General features: G+C 48.7%; 3 protein-coding genes across 3 annotated transcripts; all 3 read left to right on the top strand.

The window, feature by feature from the left end:
- The first annotated feature begins 4,736 nt into the window (after nt 1-4,736).
- LOC137824986 (uncharacterized) lies at nt 4,737-5,567 on the top strand. Its single transcript, XM_068630659.1, has one exon. It carries the CDS (start codon nt 4,737-4,739, stop codon nt 5,565-5,567), a length of 831 nt encoding a protein of 276 aa, XP_068486760.1.
- A 2,038-nt stretch (nt 5,568-7,605) lies between these two features.
- Nucleotides 7,606-8,043, top strand: LOC137824985 (uncharacterized). Its single transcript, XM_068630658.1, has one exon. It carries the CDS (start codon nt 7,606-7,608, stop codon nt 8,041-8,043), a length of 438 nt encoding a protein of 145 aa, XP_068486759.1.
- Nucleotides 8,044-8,213: 170 nt separating this feature from the next.
- LOC137824984 (uncharacterized) lies at nt 8,214-8,567 on the top strand. Its single transcript, XM_068630657.1, has one exon. It carries the CDS (start codon nt 8,214-8,216, stop codon nt 8,565-8,567), a length of 354 nt encoding a protein of 117 aa, XP_068486758.1.
- The last annotated feature ends 13,035 nt before the right edge of the window (nt 8,568-21,602 follow it).

Here is a 21,602-nt window from a genome sequence, read left to right as displayed (position 1 = left end):
GTGAATGGTTTAAAGAGGGTTTTCGCAGACTTTTAAGCCAAGAATGAAATTACTTGAAGAATAACTTGATTAATAAATCAGTTTGCCAAAACACAAAGCAAAAAGCACAGCACCAGAAAAACAATCGGTTGTTTCGCAAAAACAATCGGTTGTTTATACCAGTTTACAAATATAAAACTGATATTAAAGAGTTAAAGGATAGGGAGAATGCACACAGAGGTTTATATTGGTTCACTCTTAACCTAGAGCTACATCCATCTTCCCATAAACCACTGGGGAATTCACTAAGCAATCAACCCTAGATTACTTACAACACAACCAAAGAAGTGACCTTGATCCCCTCAAGACACACACTTCCTTTGGTCACAACACCACTAAGAATGCTGATCTTGATCCCCTCAAGAACACACAACACTTCTCAGCTATACACACAGAGTTTCTTTCAAAGTACAAAGGATAACACTTATTACAGAAAAGATCTGAAATCAATACAAGATGAAAATCCTATATTACACTTTATTTGATCCAGCAATCTCAATCTTTCAATAGCTAAATCTGTGAAAAACTCAAATATGTTTTTCTGTGATTAAAACAAAGTTGTTTGTTGCATAATCTTAACAAACTATTAATTGCATTTAAAGATTGGTCAAAGCATTTAAAACTGGAGCGTAAACAGTTGTAAAATCATTTAATGCTCAGTTAAAGCACAAAACAGTTTTCTGTTATGGTCCCAAAACAAACAATCCGTTGTTTTCATGATTCAATCGGTTGTTTTGGTTTGACAGCAAGTCAACCATCAAAAATAGTTTTCAACCTTTCTAAAAACACCTAAGTATAAAACAACAAGTTGTTTTTCACTTAGTTTGAAAAACTCATTTCAATTAAAAGGTTTGAGAGTGCTTATGCTTTGGATTCAATCAAGAGTGGATTTACACAAAATCTACCTCAGATCCTATCTAAAGACAATTCAGCAACAACAAGCACATCCAGCCTTTCATCAACCTTCAAAGGGTTTAGATTCTTCAAAGCTTGAATACACTTGATTCAACAAATTCAACTTTCTATCAAAGTTGAACAACAAATTTGAGAAAAACTTCAAGTCGTAGGGAAGGTTCATATTCTAACTCTTATCCCAAGAGAGAGCATAAAAGGAGGAAACCATAGAGGGAAAACCAAAAGAAACTCCCACAAATATAGTTAAAGATGTGATAACCCTACAGCCCCGTAGAAGAAATACCAAATGTTTTAAATGATTTGGAAGAGGTTATATAGTTGTCCAATGCCCAAATAGGAGAACCATACTCTTAAGAGGGAGGGATGAATATAGTAGCCAAAGTGAAGAAGGTAGTGGGGGAGAAGAAAAAGAAAATAGCATTGGGGTATATCCATGTGAGGGCGAGATAATGATGATCCGTAGAACCCTCAACAACCAACCTAATATGGACCAAGAGACACAAAGGGAGAACATTTTCCACACGAGATGTAAAGTTTTGGAAATGTGTGTTCTCTCATTGTGGATAGTTGTTCTTGCTGCAATTATTGTAGCATTAGGATGGTTAACAAGCTGAATCTACAATTAATACCCCATCCTAAACCTTATAAACTTTAGTGGATAAATGAAGATGGAGAATTAATTGTAGATAAGCAAGTGAAAGTCAAGCTCTCTGTGGGAGACTATAAAGATAAAGTTTTATGTGATGTAGTTCCCATGGAAGCTTGTCATATTTTGTTGGGTAGACCTTGGCAATTTGATAAGAAAACTATGCACAATGGTTTTACCAATGAGATAACTTTCACTCATAAAGAAAAGAAGTTTATACTCTATCCCTTACCACCCTTGATGGAAGAGGCCCAAGCACCAACTCAAATGCAAGCCCACCAAAGTGTAGAATTGGGCCAACCACTAGAGTCATGCCTAAGAAGCTTCAAGAAGACTGAAATACTTCTACTGATGGTAGAGAAACCTTCTTATACATGTTCAAGATGCCATAGACTCTAGTGTAGAGTAGCATTTAAATTCTTGTCTAAATTAGCATAGGAAATTTCTTTTTTAATTTTTGTTAAAATGAAGATTGGTACCTAAAATACCAACCTAGGTTTAAATCAGAGTTTCCTAAACTTCTAATTAAACCTAGGCCGGTCCAAGGCAAACCCAATTGGAGCGCACGTTCTAGAATCCTTGCACATTCTAGATCCTTGAACATGCCTTCCATGTACTCCCATTTGAGGCGCCAATTTCAATTAGTGTAGTTTGAATTTCCCTCCTTTTGCTTGGATGTAAACCGACCTTCACTTGCTATATAAGGAGTGTCTTGGCTCATGTTTTCACAAGATTAATATTGTACCGTCCTGTCCCCGCGCGTTGACCAAAGTCAAAGTCAAAGTATGGTGGGACCCCTCAAGGGGACCCAAGGGAAGAAAGTCAACAAGTTGACCGCTTAAGGCGTCGCCAGGGGTAGGCGTCGCTAAGGTCAGGCGTCGCCAGGTGTAGGCGTCGCCAGGTTGAGGCGTCGCCAAGATGAGACATCGACGGTGTCACCCCCCGATACCCATGGGTAGGAAAGACCGTGGAGGGGGCGACACCACGAGAGGTCTCAGTACCTCTGAACAGTAATAAAGAGAGGAGAAAGGTGGCTTCAAGGCCATATTCCTAGTACCAGTGAGGAGTAACCTGACTTGTGAAGTACCTACGCCACCTCTAGGAGACCCCTGGGACAGATACGACCTATGAGAGGGCCACGCCCAGGGGCGAACCAGGTGCGTGGTACGAGAGGAAGGTGGATATACTCCCAGGGCGAGTGACTAGAGGTTGGGACGCATGAGTTGGCACCCAGAAAGTCACCCCCTTGCACCAGATGCACTTCGAGAAAGGAGGGCTTGCACGATGGATTAACCCTAAGTTGGGTTACGACGCTGTAGGGCCCTCTACGTAGAGTAGCAATCAAGTCAGAAGAACATGTGGCAGTAAGCACTGAAACATCAATGTTTTCCTGAAAGTTCGCTAAGGTATGCTTTAATTTAGTTTACGTTTCAAACGCTTTAAAGCACTTTAAACGCTTTAAATGCTTTGAAAGTTTTAAACGCGTTGAACGTTTTTATACGCTTTAAATGCCCTTTAAGACACTTTAAATGCTTTAGACGTTTAAAAGAGGCCTTAGACGGTTTGGGACGGGGGGATCCGAATTTTGATCCAGTTTTCACAGTATACAGACACACTCTAGTTGCTTGCTCGGGAACCCACTGTACGCACAGGAAATTAGGGAGGAATTCAGTTACTGAGTTATTTGACCACCTTCAGAGCATCCATTCATGGTGTTCCGATACGGAGGTGTGTCACCCTTTTGATGTTTCTCGCTAGCTGACTTGATCGTCGGAGTGCAAACGGCCGCGAGGACGCCCCTTTGTCCACTTCTTTTCAGGTACTCACAGACGGTGCAGAACGAAGGTGCCCTAGCTCGCGAGGACAAGCCAAGCACAAAGACATCCCTGGTCAACCGGCGGTAACATTTGGCGCCCACCGTGGGGCCGATCTAAAACTTCAGTCCCACCGCAAGAATTCAGTTCCAGTTGTAGTTTCCAACCCAGTTTCCTCGAGATTTTACTAAGAGCCATTGTTCATTGAGAAATTGGTGTAGTTTTCACCGATTGCTTTTGGTTGAGTTGCTGTGCGATCGTGTTCGTTCGAGTTCGAGTTCCTTTAGCCGTTGGAGTTGCACGACAGCTAGAAGAAGTTCCAGATGATGAGGTCCACAAGACAAGGTTCGACGCGCGCTGGGAGTGAAGAGATGACCATGCAACAACTCATGGGTATGATGCAGGGATTGCAAGAAGCGATGGCAGCGTCGAAGGCTGAACAAGAGCGCATGCAGGGGGATCCTGCGGCGTCTCAGGCGATAAATGAGGAACTTTGTCGCATGAATGAGGAGTTGCGCCGTGGGTGGCGCAACAACGCAGGACAGCGCGACGTAGATGAGCCTGAGCATTTCACTCCACCAAGGGAGTTCACTACGCCGTTCTCGCAGCAAATCCTGGAGACGGTGATCCCTAACACATTCACTGGGCCCAAGGTGACGTTCACAGGGATGGAGGACCCTGAGGTGTATCTCACTGCGTTCCACACGCAGATGATGCTGGTAGGCAGCTCCGACACCGTAAGGTGCAAGCTCTTCATGAGCACCTTGACTGGGATGGCCATGGACTGGTTCATCAGCCTCCCAGAGGGTCATATCACGTCTTTTGCACAGCTTTCGCAGTTATTCAGAGAGTAGTATCTAGCCAACAGGGCTCCACCCCCAGTTTCATATGACCTATTCGACGTGAAGCAGTATCAAGGCGAGACCTTGAAGGAATACATAAACTGTTTCGGGGCGCAAGTGGTGAAGGTTGGGACCACAGAAGAGCCCATGATCATATACGCATTCAGAGAGAGGATGTGCCCCGGGCCTTTCTGCGAATCAATCATCTGCAACCGCCCCAAAACTTTCGCTGAGATAAGGCGTCGCGTGGTGGAACACATCTCCTCTGAGGGTGAAGTGTACGAGAAACGTACAAGTGTTGCGCCCACGCGCCTAAGAATGCAGACGCGTGCGCAACCCGCCAGGTTCAACGAGACCACGACAGGAAGGAAGAGCCAAGACAGGAAGCGCCCCTACGAGGCAAGGAGGCCCCAGCCCAGGGGTTGAGCAGAGGGAAACAGGCCAGCGAGGGAAGGAAATAGACCACTGAGGCATAATTTTATGGTGGAGCTAAAAGACCTCATCGTTGTACCCAACATAGCTGACAGGTTGAGTCCACCGGTGAAGTCTGACAAGGTGCTGGGACCTCACAAAGAGTCGTGGTGCGAGTTCCACGAGGCGTTCAGGCACCCTATCAACAACTGCTTGGCGCTGGGCTATCAGTTGGATGAGCTTGTGAAGAATGGTTTCCTGAAGGTTTATCTTGCTGGGTCTGCCGCGACCACAGCCCTGGCGGTACCAGAGGAGGATCAGGCGCATGAAATGCCAATCCATGGAGAGGTGCACACCATTTCTGGTGGCTTCTCTGGAGGAGGGCCCATTGCCTCTCAACGCAAGAGGTATGTGAGGGCAGTGAACTCAGTTGTTGAGGGGGGTTCAGATGATCAATGGGAGTCGAACCTTGTGTTCACAAGGGCAGACCTACGGGATGTTGTCCCACATGACAATGACCCAGTAGTCATTTCGGTTGTCACGGCTGGGAGGAAGGAGCATAGGGTGCTCGTCGACCAGGGCAATTCTGCAGATGTCATGTTTTGGTCGACGTTCAATAAATTGCAGTTGTCCCCTGACTTGTTGAGGCCCTACAATGGTTGCTTGTACGGGTTCACAGGGGACCAGGTGGAAGTACGAGGTTACTTGGAGCTGAGGACGACGTTCACAGATGGAACGGTGTCCCGTACAGAGAGCATTCGTTACTTGGTAGTCAACGCCAATTCAGCTTACAACATTTTGTTGGGAAGACCAGCGCCGAATAGGCTGAGAGCAGTGGCCTCCACACGCCACATGAAGATGAAGCTGCCAGGTCTTCTCCTCTACCTTGTCTTATTTTGAGTGCCTTGGTTCTCTCAAGTGGCGGCATTTGCTCACTTATCTTGGAGCCTTCACACTTCAAGTGGCGTGACCATCAACCAAGCTCTCCATTCTCATAAGTTCCTCTCTTCTCCATCTTTCATTTCATTTTCCATGCTTTACGAACATCTAAACATGTCTTAGATTCATTCTATTCAGTGCTTTGTTTCCTTTTCACTTTATGTTCGGTTCATCTCTTTTCTAGCTTGATTTGTTCGGTTCAATTCAATTTTTGAAGCTTTCTATTTGGTTCATTTACATTTGTGCACCTTTTAATCGGTTCAATTGGCAAGAAATGGATCTTCCATGTGAGTTTGGTGTTTGGTGCAAGTTTTGGTGAGTTCTTGAAACATAGAACATTGATCCAATTCTATTAAAAGTGCCTATTCATTCTCCAACTCAAGTTGATTCCATAAAATGTCAAAGAATCAAGTATATCTTGCTTGTGGAATCATATCATGACGCCTATAGAAGAAGATCACAGAAATGAGTCTCGCGCAGAGAGCACGCGGGATAGGCGACCCCAACCAGTGGACAATGTGGTGGAAAGGCAGATAGGAGGTAAGGTGTTCAAGCTGGGGCGTTTGTTGAGCCAAGAAGAACAAGATGAAGTGGCAGCAGTGATCTCACACCACTTAGATGCATTTGCGTGGACCGCTGCAGATATGCCGGGCATCGACCCTGATTTTTTGTGCCACCATCTTACCATGAATGCCAAGGTTCGCCCTGTACGATAGACAAGAAGGAAGTTCAACGAAGAGCGATGCCTTGTCGTGAAGGAAGAGACGCAGAAGTTGCTAAGCGCCGGGCACATCAGGGAGATACAATACCCTAAGTGGTTGGCCAACGTGGTTCTAGTCAAGAAGGCGAATGGGAAGTGGAGGATGAGCGTCGAATTCACAGATTTGAACAAGGCGTGCCCCAAAGATTCGTACCCGCTGCCCAACATCGACGCATTGGTGGACAGCGCCTCGGGTTGCAAAATATTGAGTTTCTTGGACGCATTCTCAGGTTACAATCAGATCTAGATGCACCCAAGAGATGAGTATAAAACGGCGTTCATGATAGAGACATGCAGTTACTGTTATAAGGTGATGCCATTTGGGCTGAAGAATGCAGGCGCCACCTAGCAAAGGCTAATGGACAAGATCCTTGCACCTATGCTGGGAAGGAGCGTGCAGGCCTACGTAGATGACATGGTGGTGACTTCGCATGAGACAGGGCAGCACGCAGCGAATCTAGAAGAGTTATTCGCTACCATATCAAAGTACCGCCTCAAGTTAAACCCGGAAAAATTCGTTTTTGGCGTCGAGGCGGGGAAATTCTCAGGCTTAATGCTTACAGAGAGGGGGATAGAGGCAAACCTTGACAAGTGCGCAGCTATTATTGCCATGAGGAGCCCAACTTCGGTGAAAGAAGTACAGCAGCTGACTGGGCGGATGGCAGCTTTGTCAAGGTTCGTATCTGTGGGAGGCAAGAAGGGCCACCCCTATTTCCAGTGCCTCAAGAGGAATAGCCGTTTTGCATGGACAGATGAGTGTGAAGCAGCGTTCCTCAAATTGAAGGAGTACTTGGCGATGCCACCTGTGCTTTGCAAGCCGCGTGCAGGCGTCCCCCTTCGATTGTACTTTGCAGTAACAGAGTGGGCCATCAGCTCTGTGCTGGTCCAGGAGCAAGACCAAGTGCAGAGGCCCATCTACTTCGTAAGCAAGGCCTTGCAAGGCCCAGAATTGAGATACCAGTCGCTGGAGAAGGCAGCATTAACAGTAGTGTTCTCAGCCAGGAGGCTCCGCCATTATTTTCACAGTTTCATAGTGGTGGTGATGACGAACCTCCTTATCCAGAAAGTACTTCAGAAGCCAGATGTAGCTGGGAGGATGGTTCGCTGGGCGGTGGAGCTATCACAGTTTGATATCCAGTACGAACCCAGGGGATCCATCAAGGGGCAAGTCTATGCGGATTTGTCGTAGAGCTCTCACCGGGAGGAGGCCCTCAAGAGGTAGAGTTAGGATCACAATGGATGCTCTCAGTGGATGGGTCCTCCAACCAACAGAGGAGTGGCGCTGGAATAATCTTGGAGGGGCCTAACGGAGTGTTGACCGAGCAAGCCTTACGCTTCGCCTTCAAAGCAAGCGATAACCAAGCAGAATACGAGGTGCTGATTGTTGGAATGCTCTTGGCCAAAGAAATGGGTGCTCAAAGCCTCTTGGCGAAGAGTGATTCCCAGTTGGTCGCAGGACAAGTAACAGGGGAGTACCAGGCAAAGGACCCACAGATGGCTGCGTACTTAAGGTACGTCGAAGTATTGAAGGGAGCTTTCGCTGCGTTTGAGCTGGTGCATGTCCCTAGAGAACAAAATGCCAGAGCTGACCTACTCGCCAAGCTGGCCAGCTCATGCAAGGGGGAAGGCATAGGACAGTCATCCAAGAGACACTCAAAATGCCGTGAAAGTTTGTGACAGACAACAGGGTGGATGTTTTTCACATTAGCACAGCAAGAGGAAAGCGAAGGAGCCATCGCTCTTTGATTCAAGATACGGCGAGGGCACCCCGCATCAGCACCTATGCGGCCTCGCCCGAAGGAGAGAAGTGTGTGCAAGTATGTGCCTTGGAGGAAGGCGAAACGTGGATGATGCCTTACAGGCGTTACATTGCAGATGGGGTTCTCCCAGCAGAGCCCGGAAAGGGAAAAAGGATAAAGAAGAATTCTGCAAGGTACACTCTTGTTGATGGAGTACTATTTAGGCATGGGTTCACATACCCAATTCTGACATGTGTGAGTGGCGACGAGTGTACGAGGATCATGCCAGAGCTTCACGAGGGGATTTGCGGAAGCCACGTGGGGGGAAGATCATTAGCTTCCAATGTGATTCACGCAAGGTTTTATTGGCCATCAGTGAGGGAAGATTGTGTAAGATACGCCCAGCGATGCAAGCAATGCCAGATGCATGCAGACTGGCATAAGGCTCCCCAGAGGAGCTGAGATCGATTTACAGCCCATGGCCCTTCCGCACATGGGGAATCGATATTCTGGGGCCTTTCCCTCTGGCGATAAGGCAGATGAAGTATTTGATAGTCGCCATCGAGTACTTCACGAAGTGGATAGAGGCAGAACCAGTGGCACTGATCATTGCGCACAAGGTACAACAGTTTGTTTGGAAGAACATTGTGTGTCGCTTCGGGGTGTTGAGGCGTCTCATCTCAGATAATGGCACTCAGTTTGCGAGCCAACAGTTGGGGAAGCTATGTGCAGAAGTAGGAATCAAGCAGGTGTTTGCATCAGTCGAACACCCCCAGACGAATGGGTAGGTCGAGTCAGCGAATAGAGTTTTGCTAAGGGGATTGAAGAGAAGGCTTGAGAAGGCTAAAGTGGCGTGAGCGGAAGAAGTACCAAGAATAGTGTGGGCTTACCACACCACACCTCAATCTTCCACCATGGAGACGCCATTCAGCCTAGTGTACGGGTCAGATGCCGTGATCCCAGTAGAGATCCACGAGAGTTCTCCGCGTTTCCTAAGCTTTGTGGCAGAAGAATCCAATGGGGAAAGAAGGGTAAATCTAGACCTATTGGATGAGGCCAGAGAGGAAGCAAGGATAAAGGCCGAAGTTGTGAAGAGGAGAGTGGAGCATTAGTATAAATCTAAGGTAAAGCCGCGATAATTCCAAGTTGGCAACCTGGTCATGAGGAAGGCTCATCCTTACGAGTTGGAGAACAAGTTGTCTCCCAAGTGGACCGGACCCTTCAGAATAACCGAAGCCAAGGGAAATGGTTCGTACAATCTAGAGACCCTAGAAGGGGGGCCCATTCACGCAGCTGGAATGCGGCCAATTTAAAATTTTATTTCAATTGAAAGTTATGAAACACAGAGCTGTAAAGGGGACACTCTTTTTCCCTCTCGGGGGTTTTTTAATGAGGTCACCCAAGTAAAAAAGAAGTTCAAAAAACTTTGTCTCAGTTTTTCCCTCTCGCTCAGTATAAGATCAAAGATTAAGAAACAAAAGACAAAGACTCAAGGCATCGCCTGAGGCAGGCGTAGCCAAGATGAGGCATCGCAAGGATGAGGCGTCGCCAAGGTAAGGCATCGCCAGGCGAAGGCATCGCCAAGATAAGGCGTCGCCAGGTGTAGGCATCGCCAGATAAGGGAGCAGGCGTCAAAATCAGAGCAAGTAAATGGAGCACATACTCGTGTGCAGAGATCAACCCATTAGCAAGATACGTTCATTATAAGTTAAAATTCGGGCGCCTAGTCCCTGAGCAGGGGTTAAGGGATTCCTTCGGGACGCCCGCTCCTCAGGTAGGAATAGCAAGCCCCGGTGTCTGATGTTTAAACACCTCGCAAGGAAGTGGCGGGGGGCGTTTCCTTCGAGCATGGGCATCAGACAGTAAGAAGTTTCGGAGCAGTGGAGAACCAAGTCACTTGGTGCAGATACACGCAGCTGGGGAGAAGCGCCATCCTTCGGGAAACCTTCTCCTTGGGCTTAATCACCAAAATCCCTGGTCATCTTGGTGTTTAGACACACCAGGGACGATACGGCGATGCTTCCAGCACGCCTCTCCCTGGGCGTGGGCACCAAGAACACTGATCGCCTTGGTGTTTTCAGACGCCCTGGGGACGAAACGGCACTACCCCCGGGTGGGCCTCTCGTAGGGCCTGGGCACCAAGCGCGCAGAGATAAGGGCTAAGTTGCCTTGGTGTTTAGACACCCTGTGGACGATACGGCGCTGCTGTAATAGGCCTCTCCATCAAAGCATGACTTTGTCCCAAGTGTTTAGACATCCCGAGGATGATACGACCCCGCGTTTAGCAGGTCTCTCCTCGAGCGTGGACACACAGTACAGATCAGATAAAGTCCTCCCTCGCCCTCGAGCGATGTCGAGGCCCCAGATAGTACAGATCAGATAGACAGATAAGTCCTCCTCGCCTTCGAGCGATGTTGAGGCCGTAGAAGAGATCAAGTCCTCCCTCACCTTTAAGCGATGTCGAGGCCAGAAGAGAGCAAGAAGAAGAAGCATAAACACAAGAGTTATTAAAGACAAGAAAAGTACGTGAAGTTAAATCCTCCTTTGCCTTTGGGCAATGACGAGGCAGGCGACGCCTTCATGAGGAGGATTCCTCGTAGATACGAAGGCCAGGTGAAGTTCTAAGTGAAAGGAAGTGTATGCATCGCGATTCAGAAGGGAAGAATAAGAGAGAAGGTCACGTGCTACCTAAAGAAAGTTGACATTACACAAGAATTTGAAGGTAACACCACAAATGGCATGTAAATAAATAAGATTAAGTGTCAGAATTACAGATGAAGTTGAAGATATTGTAAAAGTTTGGAAAATACAGATTTACAGAAAGAAGATTAATCAAGAGCAATTCATTCCCCAAGGTCGAGGGGCACCACCTTCCCCTCAACGATCTGGTGGCCGGGATCGCAGTTTGAGGTATTGATCTCTGGGTTTTCGCATGTGGCTTGGGCCAGAGCCTCTTTGAATCCCTCCTCAAAGGTGTTGGCCATATCCTCGAGCAGTTCTTTGTTGGACTTGTCCAACTCTTCAATCCCAGAGTCCCTGGTGGCTAGCTGCTTGATGGCATTCTCAAGGAGCTCTTCTTGGATGTATGGTTAAAATGGTGCGGAAGCTTATGTATGTAATGGGCAAGGTTCTCCTAGGAGTTGTGGTGACCTTGAAGGTGCATGAGAGTATGGAAGTAGGGAGGTTCGGCCAGCCCTTTGATAGATGGTGAAGGAAGATTAAAACCTAGAAACTAGGTAAGGAGCAAGTATGGCACAAAATGGGCAGCATAACATTACTCAACTTAATCTTGAAAATACAAGTGATAGGCTTCTCCTTTTATAGGCTAAGGAGGCCGTAAATGTTAAGCTAAGAGAATATGAAATGTAAGCCAAATGAAATGGAAATGTGAGGCACATGGGCACATGGAGCACATGGGTGCACATGGGTGAACATGGCTTCACAAAACCGTCCCTTGATTAGTAAAGGCTTCTAGAAACCTTTAGCTAATCAAGGTTAACTCCTCCTTAATTCTAATGTGCAGAAAAATAAACATTTGTCCACATGGCTATGCTATTTACACCCCAATTAAAGCTAAACTACACTTGATAGGCCTTCACGGAATATGTGCTAGTATGCCACTCTCCCATTCATAGCTTGATCCAAGTCTTCTTTGTCCTAGACGCTCCTAGCTCGTCCTAGACGCTCCTAGCTTGTCCTAGACGCTCCTAGCTTGGCCTTCTTGTCCTAGACGCTCCTAGCTTGTCTTAGATGCTCCTAGCTTGGTCTTAGACGCTCCTAGCTTGTCTTAGACGCTCTTGACTTGGGTCTTGCCTTTCATGGAAGGTTGTGCTTGGCCCTCTTCCATCACTGCTTGTCTAGAAACTCCTTCTCCACCTGAAGCTTGCTTACATCAGCTTGGAGCTTACCGTTCTCAGCTTGGAGAAGGAGGAACGCTTCGGTCTTTGCAGCTAGCTCCCCCTCAGTCTTCCCAAGCTTTTGCTCTTGGTCAACGCATTGGGCTTCAAGTTTTTTTTGTTGTGCCTCAGAAGCCGTTGCCGCGTCTTCCAGATCCGCAACCTTCACTCGGAGGGGCACAACTTGGTTAAGGAGTTCAGCATACACCTGCCCCAGCTCGTGTAGTCGCTTGTTGGCCTCCTCCTTGGACTTTTGGGCCACCTTCAAGGAAGCCTTGTAGGCCTCCTGTTGACGTTCTCAGTGGCGTGCTAACCTCTCCTTCTCCCATCTCAGGGAAACGACCTCTTTCTCTAGTGCTTGGAGGTTGGAGGCTTCGATGGCCTTGGCTTTCGCTTGCTCGCGCCAGGTGCTGGCGCAAGCCATAAAGGCGCCCATATAGTAGAATATGCCTTCCTTTTTGGGCCCTTCAGCCTGGCCGCGTGGAGACCTCCCTTCCAAGAAACCCCTTAGTGAGTCTTGGATGGGCGAGGGGAGTTCTGGAGCAAGTGGGGGGGCAGATTCAGGTTCAACTTCGACCATACCCTCTAAGGCCCTTAAATGCGGTGGTGAGGAGGCGCTGGGAGGGTCCTCCCTCAGAGATTCAGCCCCATGGGAGGAGGAAGTGACGGAGGGGGCAGTTTGAGGGGCAGACTGAGGAGTAGACTGAGTCATCCTTCATCGCTTGAAGACTTGCCCTTCAGCGGAGTCCTCCTCATCATCATCAGAAGGCACCACTACCACCCGCTTTCCTTTGTCAAAGGGGGCTAGTGGGGCAGCAGCCTCGGCGAGCGTAAGAGGCATGGCCGCCATAGGAGGTGGTGAGTTTGGTGGGTGGTTAAGAGAAGGAGGGGCTGGCGGAGATGATGGAGGTGAGTTCTGGGGGCGAAGGTTGGGGGAGGTAGGAGCAATCTCGGAGGTTGGGGGTAGAGAATCCCCAACCCCTTTCGCTGAAGTCTCGCCTTTGGACTTCAGGATCTGAGCAAGCTTCAGCCTACGCTGTTTGTCCATCCTCGAATCTGCACCAGTGAAATTAATACATTAGAGATAAGAAAGCAGATAGATCATTCACACAGCAAAGAACAAGCAGAAACTGGGGAGGCAAGAACAAGTTAAAAAAGGGGTGGTTGCTATACTTATATAGCGAGTGAGCCCTTCAGCGTCGTGCTCACGACTGATTAGGATGGAGGTATCAAAGCCGCCCACACTGCCCAAGACTTGGCAAATCTCTCGATCTGCCGAAGGAATCTCATCCAGAGACTTGGGTTTGATAAGTTTGACCTCCTCCACCAAGTAGAGAGGAAAGCCGTCCAAGGCCGCTTGGTCATACTTTGAGCAGCATACCTTGAAGAACTTCCCCTTCCAGCCCTTGTATGATTGCTGGAACAGGGAGAGGATGACCCTCCCTGCAATGCCGCTTAGGCTCGCCCACAGGCTCTTCCCTTGTTTCTTCACTTCAAAGAAATGAAGGAAGATATCGACTGAAGGTGGCTGGGCAAAGTCACCTCACAAGATGCCAAACGCCTTGATGAAGGCCCAACTGTTGGGGTGTAGTTGGGGTGGGCCGACGTTGATTTCGATGAGCAGTTCTCGCTCGAACCTCGAAAAGGGCAAGCGCACCCCAATGCCCTTGAACACAGTCTGGTAAAAGTAAAAGAAGGGGACTCCCTTGTTGGCCCGCTCTTCCCCGCATATAGGCTCCCCTGGGGTACAAGGGAGCACAGTTATGTCCTCGTCATGCCTTTTAGCAAAGGCGCGATGGTCGTAGACGCTCGACTCTTCAACGTGATCCCTCCAGGCCTTCGTGGAGGTCAGGCTCGAGCACTCGCCGAGGAGCTCGTCGGGAGCCCAAGGGTAAAAGGCTCTATAGTTGACTTTTAGGGGTGGAGGGTTGGACGTCGTTTTTGTACGCACCATAGTTTGATGATAAAGCTGAAGAAGGAAGAAAGGAGAAAGGTTTAGCAGACGGGGTTATGGCGAAAAGAGGAAAGAAACCCCAAGAAGACCCCTACCCACGCGAGAAATCCAGAAAGGAGGGAAGAATGAAGAAATGTGGAGGAAAGGAGAAGAACACAGAAATGCATGAATATAAACAGTCCCAGGCAGTCGTAATAGCAATACTGTAAAGCATAAGGGCGATCGAAGTAGAAAAACCATACCTTTTGTGGTTGAAGGTTGAAAACATGTGAGCTTTCGTGAAGAGGAAGAGCGCAAGAGTCGCAAAGATCGCAGGGAAAATGAACAGTGCAGAGAGTATGAAAAATGATGGAACAGTGCCTTGAGCGCGCGTTTTTGAAAAGTTATAACGTTAACTCGAGAAGCGCTAACGACACTCATCAACAGCCGTAGGATCGTGCCACGTGTCCAGAGATTAGCGCGCAACGACACTTGAGAAAGCACTAACGACACTCATCCCTAGCCATAGGATCGTGCCACGTGTCGAGAGATTAGCGCACAACTTAAAGCGTCACGTCTTCAGCTCAAAGAATGTCGCGTCAGACGCTCAGAGAATGTCACGTCAACTGCTCAAGCGAATGTCACGTCAGCATGAATGCCACGTGGATGATGGGGCGAGGCCTTAGTCTTTTTGTTGAAACAAGTGTCAGCTCAAGACTAGGGGGCTTGTGTACCGTCCCGTCCCCGGGCGTTGACCAAAGTCAAATTCAAAGTCAAAGTCAAAGTCAATGTATGGTGGGACCCCTCAAGGGGACCCAAGGGAAGAAAGTCAACAGGTTGACCACTTAAGGCGTCGCCAGGATGAGACATCGACGGTGTCACCCCCCGATACCCATGGGTAGGAGAGATCGTGGAGGGGGCGACACCACGAGAGGTCTCAGTACCTCAAAACAATAATAAAGAGAGGAGAAATGTGGCTTCAAGGCCATATTCCCAGTACCAGTGAGGAGTAACCTGACTTTTGAAGTACCTACGCCACCTCTGGGAGACCCCTGGGACAGATATGACCTATGAGAGGGCCACGCCCAGGGGCGAACTAGGTGCGTGGTACGAGAGGAAGGTAAATACACTCCCAGGGCGAGTGACTAGAGGTTGGGGCGCATGAGTTGACACTCAGAAAGTCACCCTCTTGCACCAGATGCACTTCGAGAAAGGAGGGCTTGCACGATGGATTAAGCCTAAGTTGGGTTACGGCGCTGTAGGGCCCTCCACGTAGAGTAGCAATCAAGTCAGAAGAACACGTGGCAGTAAGCACTGAAAAATCAATGTTTTCCTGAAAGTTCGCTAAGGTATGCTTTAATTTAGTTTACGTTTCAAACGCTTTAAAGCACTTTAAACGCTTTAAATGCTTTGAACGTTTTAAACGCATTGAACGTTTTTATATGCTTTAAATGCGCTTTAAGATGCTTTAAATGCTTTAGACGTTTAAAAGAGGCCTTAGACGGTTTGGGACGGGGGGATCTAAATTTTGATCTAGTTTTCACAGTTTACAAACACACTCTAGTTGCTTGCTCGCGAACCCACTGTACGCACAGGAAATTAGGGAGGAATTCAGTTACTGAGTTATTTGACCACCTTTTGAGCATCCATTCATGGTGTTCTGATACGAAGATGTGTCACCCTTTTGATGTTTCTCGCTAGCTGACTTAATCGTCGGAGTGCAAACGGCCGCAAGGGCGCCCCTTTGTCCACTTCTCAGGTACTCATAGATGGTGCAGAACGAAGGTGCCCTAGCGCGCGAGGACAAGCCAAGCACAAAGACGTCCGTGGTCAACCGGCGGGAACAAATATAATAGCGTAGTTTGAATTTCCCTCCTTTTGCTTGCATGTAAACCGACCCTCGATTGCTATATAAGGAGTGTCTTGGCTCATGTTTTCACAAGATTAATATAATAGTGAATTGCTGCCAAATTTGAGCCAATATCACTACTTGTCAAAAACCTCCCAAGGTTAGACTATTGATCTTCAATTCTCACTATACCAAAGAGAGATGGCCTAACCACTCTCATTCCATACCTAGCATGCACCTCCAAGGCCACCACACCTCCTAGGAGGGCCTTGTCTGTAAACTTCCAAAAAGCATCCGCAAAGATCACCAACATTCCTCCAAGCATGAAGGCACTTTTCCATCATTTGGTATTTCGAGCCATGGTCTTCAAGAGATAACTGCCTTATCTTGTTTTTAATTGTGTGTTCATTTCAATTTCGTGTTGTTCTTCAAGTGTTCTTGATTGTCTTTCTGTTTTGAGTCTTCATTTTGTTTTAGATGCTGTTTTGGTTCAATCTAATCGGTCAAATCATGTTCAAATTGATGTTGAGCTTCTATATTGCAAATTTTATATAGGATTCATTTGTGTTGTGGTAAACTGTTTTGTTTTTGTAGGATTTGAGTATTTCTTTGTGATTAAATCGGTGCAAACTGTTTTTGGTTCTAGAGTCTTTTGATTTTATGAATCTATACATGTTAGGTCAAATCATGTGTTTCCAAGAATTGTCATTGTACCGTCCCATACCCGGGCGTTGACGAAGTCAAGGTTAAAGTCAGCGTCGAGGTCAAAGTCAACGTAAGGCGTCGCTCAGGTGGGGTGACGCCAAGCGCAGGCGTCGCCAAGAGGAAGCGTTGCCAAGAGGAAGCATCGCCAAGATAAGGCGTCGCCTAGCAGGGTGTCGCCAAGATGGAATGACACAAAAGCAAGGTGACCACAGCGCCACTCCCCGTCACCCATGGGTAGGAAAGACCATGGAGGGGGCGACGCCGTGGGAAGGCCTCAGACCCCTGATAACCAGGGAATAGTGATAAAGAGAAGGAAAAGGTGGCTTCAAGGCCATAGTGATAGCACCAGTGTAGGGCAGCCTGACTCGTGAAGTACCCCTGCCGCCCCAGAGACGCCTTTGGGACAGATACGACTCAAGGGGAGGGTCACGCCCAGGGTAGCCAGGCGCAGGGTACGAGAGGAAGGTAGATACGCTCTCAAAGTGAGTGACTAGATGATTGGGGGCATGAGTTGGCACCCAAAAAAGTCACCCCTTGCGCAGTAGCACTCCCAAGCAGGAGGACCCACACGTAGAAACGTCCCCAGATGGGCAGAAACGTCCCCAGATGGGGTCATGGCGCTGTGAGGCCCTCAACGTGTATGAAAGCCAGGTCAGAATAGAAACACCATTTAGTCAGGTACCAGGTAATTAAATTCATTTAATACAGTTTTCCGTTTCGAGCGTTTAAGGTACTATAAATGCTCCCGAACGTTTCGAACGTCTTAAATGCGCTGAGCGTTTTTATAATTAAATGCGCTTTAAGGCGCTTTGAATGCGTGAAGAGCTTAAATAGCGCTTTGAATATGGGGAACGGGGTTCGAACTTTTGGCAAATTTCCCAGAACCTCTCTAGTTGCTTGCTCGAGTCTTGAGGTTACGCACAAGGGACTAGGGAAAGATTTTTGCTAGAAGGAGAAATATACACTAGACACAGTTTCCTTTTTACCACCTTCAGAGTGCCATACGCGGTGCTCCGATACGGAGGTGCATAGTTTTTGGTGTTTCTTGCTGGCTGACTTGAGTGTCAGAGTGCAAACGGCCGCTAGGGCGCCCTTTTGTCCTTCTTTGCAGGATTTCACAGGTAACCAGTGGGATGGAGTCCCTAGCTGACGGTTGAGGCCGCGCACGAAGACGTCCCGGGTCAACCGGAAGCAGACACACTCATGGGGGAGGGTCCCGACCGCACGGCGCCAGCGGAAGAGGCGACGCCCATTTAGGATAACAGCAAGGACCAACAAGCGACTAACGTGGTGGATAGGAACATTGGCGGCAAGACGTTTAAACTATGTCGTCTGTTGAGCCAAGAAGAGCAGGAGGCAGTGGCAGAGGTGATCTCACGCCAATTGGACGCCTTCGCGTGGTCTGCCTCGGACATGCCCGACATCGACCCTGATTTCTTATGTCATCACCTCAGCATGGACGCCACGGTTCGCCCCGTGCGCCAAAGGAGGAGAAAATTCAATGAAGAGAGGCAGCTGGTGGTACGCGAAGAAACGCAGAAGCTGCTGAGGGCTGGCCACATCAGGGAAATCCAATACCCCGAGTGGCTAGCCAACGTCGTCCTGGTAAAGAAGGCGAATGGGAAGTGGAGGATGTGCGTGGACTTCACTGACCTAAACAAGGCGTGCCCGAAGGACTCGTACCCACTGCCCAGCATTGACGTGTTGGTAGATAGCGCCTCCGGCTGCAAGGTGCTAAGTTTCTTGGATGCGTTCTCGGGGTACAACTAGATTAAAATGCACCCGAGAGATGAAAGCAAAACCGCATTCATGACGGAAACTAGCAGTTACTGTTACAAGGTGATGCCTTTCGGCTTGAAGAATGCGGGTGCCACCTACCAAAGGCTGATGGACAAGGTTCTAGCACCCATGTTAGGAAGAAATGTATACGCCTACGTGGATGATATGGTAGTGGCGTCGAAGGATAAGGCACAGCATGTGGTAGACCTAGAGGAATTATTCGTCACTATATCCAAGTACCGCCTCAAACTAAACCCCGAGAAGTGTGTCTTTGGGGTAGAGGCCGGGAGGTTCCTAGGTTTCATGCTCACAGAGAGGGGAATAGAAGCGAATCCCGACAAGTGCGCAGCGATCATCGCCATGCGTAGCCCGATGTCAGTAAAAGAAGTACAACAGCTGACGGGGCGGATGGCGGCGCTCTCGAGGTTTGTTTCTGTCGGAGGAGAGAAGGGGCACCCATATTTCCAGTGCCTTAAGAGGAATAGTCGTTTCGCATGGACGGACGAATGCGAAACGGCTTTCATCAAGCTAAAAGAATACCTAGCGGCGCCCCCGGTCCTCTGCAAACCTGTAGAAGGCGTGCCCCTCCGGCTGTACTTCACGGTGACGGAACGAGCTATCAGCTCTGTGTTAGTCCAAGAGCAGGACCAGATTCAAAGGCCTATCTACTTCGTAAGCAAGGCCCTACAAGGCGCGGAGATGAGGTACCAGGCGTTGGAGAAGGCAGCGCTGGCGGTGGTGTTTTCCGCCAGGAGGCTTCGTCATTACTTCCACAGCTTCACGGTGGTAGTGCTGACGAACCTCCCTATACAGAAGGTACTGCAGAAGCCCGATGTAGCTGGAAGGATGGTGCGCTGGGCGGTGGAGCTTTCAGAATTCGACATCCAGTATGAGCCCAGAGGGTCCATCAAAGGGCAGGTATACGCAGATTTCGTGGCAGAACTCTCGCCCGGAGGCGAACAGGAGGTGGAGGCAGGCTCACAGTGGTCGCTCTCAGTAGATGGCTCTTCCAACCAGCAAGGAAGTGGTGCGGGAATAGTCTTGCAAGGACCAGACGGTGTACTGATCGAGCAGGCCTTGCGCTTCGCTTTCAAAGCCAGTAATAATCAGGATGAGTATGAAGCCCTGATTGCAGGAATGCTTTTAGCCAAAGAAATGGGCGCGCGGAACCTATTAGTGAAGAGTGACTCTCAACTGGTTACGGGGCAAGTGTTGGGTGAGTTCCAAGCGAAAGACCCGTAGATGGCGGCATATTTAAGGTACGTCGAATCGCTAAAGGGAGCCTTTAATGCTCTTGAGCTGGTGCATGTCCCAAGGGAACAGAATGCCAGAGCTGACCTGCTCGCCAAGCTGGCCAGCTCAGGCAAGGGGGGCAGGCAGAGGACTGTAATCCAAGAGACGCTTAAGGCTCCGAGGAAATTCATAGAGGATAACAGGGTGGATGTCCTCCATATAAGCACCGCGAGAGGAAGGCCAAGGAGTCATCGTTCCTTGACTCAGGATACGTTGAAGGCGCCTCACATTAGCGTATACACGGACACGCCCGAAGGAGGGAGGCGAGTGCAGATACATGTTTTAGCCGAAGGAGACACCTGGATGACGCCATACAGGCGGTACCTACCAGATGGGGTTCTCCCAGTGGAGCCTGAAGAAGGTAAGAAGGTTAAGAGAAATGCTGCAAGGTACACCCTGGTAGACGGAGTGTTATTCAGGCACGGTTTCACTCACCCTATCTTAACATGCGTAAGCGGCAACGAGTGTACCAGAATAATGACGGAGCTCCACGAAGGCATTTGTGGGAGCCATGTAGGCGGAAGGTCCTTAGCTTCTAAGGTAGTGCACGCAGGTTTTTATTGGCCAACAGTAATGGAAGATTGCGTGCGACACGCCCAGCGTTGTAAGCAATGCCAAAAACACGCAGACTGGCACAAGGCGCCGCCAGAGGAGCTGCGATCCATATACAGCCCATGGCCTTTCCATACCTGGGGGATCGACATCCTAGGTCCGTTTCCGCTGGCGATAAGGCAGATAAAGTACTTGATCATCGCCATCGAGTACTTCACCAAGTGGATAGAGGCGGAGCCCGTGGCCCAGATCACTGTGCACAAAGTCCAACACTTTGTGTGGAAGAATATTGTGTGCCGTTTCGGCGTACCTAGGCGGCTGATATCCGATAACAGAACCCAGTTCGCCAGTCAGCAGTTGAGAAACCTGTGTGCTGAGGTAGGCATCAAGCAGGTGTTCGCATCAGTTGAACACCCCCAGACTAATGGGCAGGTAGAGTCAGCAAACAGAGTTTTGCTGAGGGGGCTAAAGAGAAGGCTAGAAAAGGCCAAAGGAGTGTGGGCGGAGGAAGTGCCAAGGATCGTGTGGGCATACCACACCACGCCCCAATCTTCCACCATGGAGACGCCTTTCAGCTTAGCGTATGGGTCGGACGCGATGATCCCAGTTGAGATTCACGAAAGCTCACCACGTTTCCAAAATTTCGTGGCGGAAGAATCCAACGAAGAAAGGAGGGTGAACCTGAACCTACTGGACGAAGCCAGGGAGGAAGCCAGAATAAAGGCCGAAGCAGTAAAGAGAAGGGTATAGCGACATTATAGCTCTAAGGTAAAGCCACGACAGTTTCAGATTGGCGACCTAGTTATGAGGAAGGCTCATCCATACGAGGTGGAGAATAAGCTGTCTCCCAAGTGGACCGGACCCTTCAGAATTACCGAAGCTAAGGGCAACGGTTCGTACAACCTAGAGACATTGGAGGGGGGTCCCATCCCACGCAGTTGGAATGCAGCCAACTTAAAATTTTATTTTAGTTGACTTATGTAAGCAGCCATGTAACAATTTAGTTGAAGGGGACACTCTTTTTCCCTCTCGGGGGTTTTTTAACGAGGTCACCCAAATAAAAAAGGAAAAGAAGTTCGAGGAAAAACCTTTATCTTGGTTTCAATCTTTATCTTTTTCCCTTTCGAAGTGACGACAGACATCGCCAAGCATACGCGTCGCCAAGAAAGAAGGCGTCGCCAAGAAAGAAGGCGTCGCCAAGAGAAAGCGTTGCCAAGAAGCGCAGAGCGCCGCCAAGAAAGGTGACAGAGGAAAAACGCGCAGTGCATGAAGCGTGTGCAAATGTAAAACAGCGTTAAAGAAATCAAGCATGGTACAGTGGAGTCAAATTTACATGTATGCTCGAAAGGAACGGGAGCAAGGTGAATATGGCAGACATTACAGGCCCAGTGCTCGTACAGAAAAAAGAAAAAATACAAACGAACCACTCTTCAGTGCCCTTCAGACCTTGGCAGGGAAGACGACGCTTCAGTCTCAGCCCTCAACACCTG

The sequence above is a fragment of the Phaseolus vulgaris genome, chromosome 8 (assembly GCF_000499845.2).
Source record: "Phaseolus vulgaris cultivar G19833 chromosome 8, P. vulgaris v2.0, whole genome shotgun sequence".
NCBI classification, from domain to species: domain Eukaryota; kingdom Viridiplantae; phylum Streptophyta; class Magnoliopsida; order Fabales; family Fabaceae; genus Phaseolus; species Phaseolus vulgaris.
The sequence above is the reverse complement of the archived record's forward strand: the minus strand, read 5'-3'. Positions and strand labels throughout refer to the sequence as shown.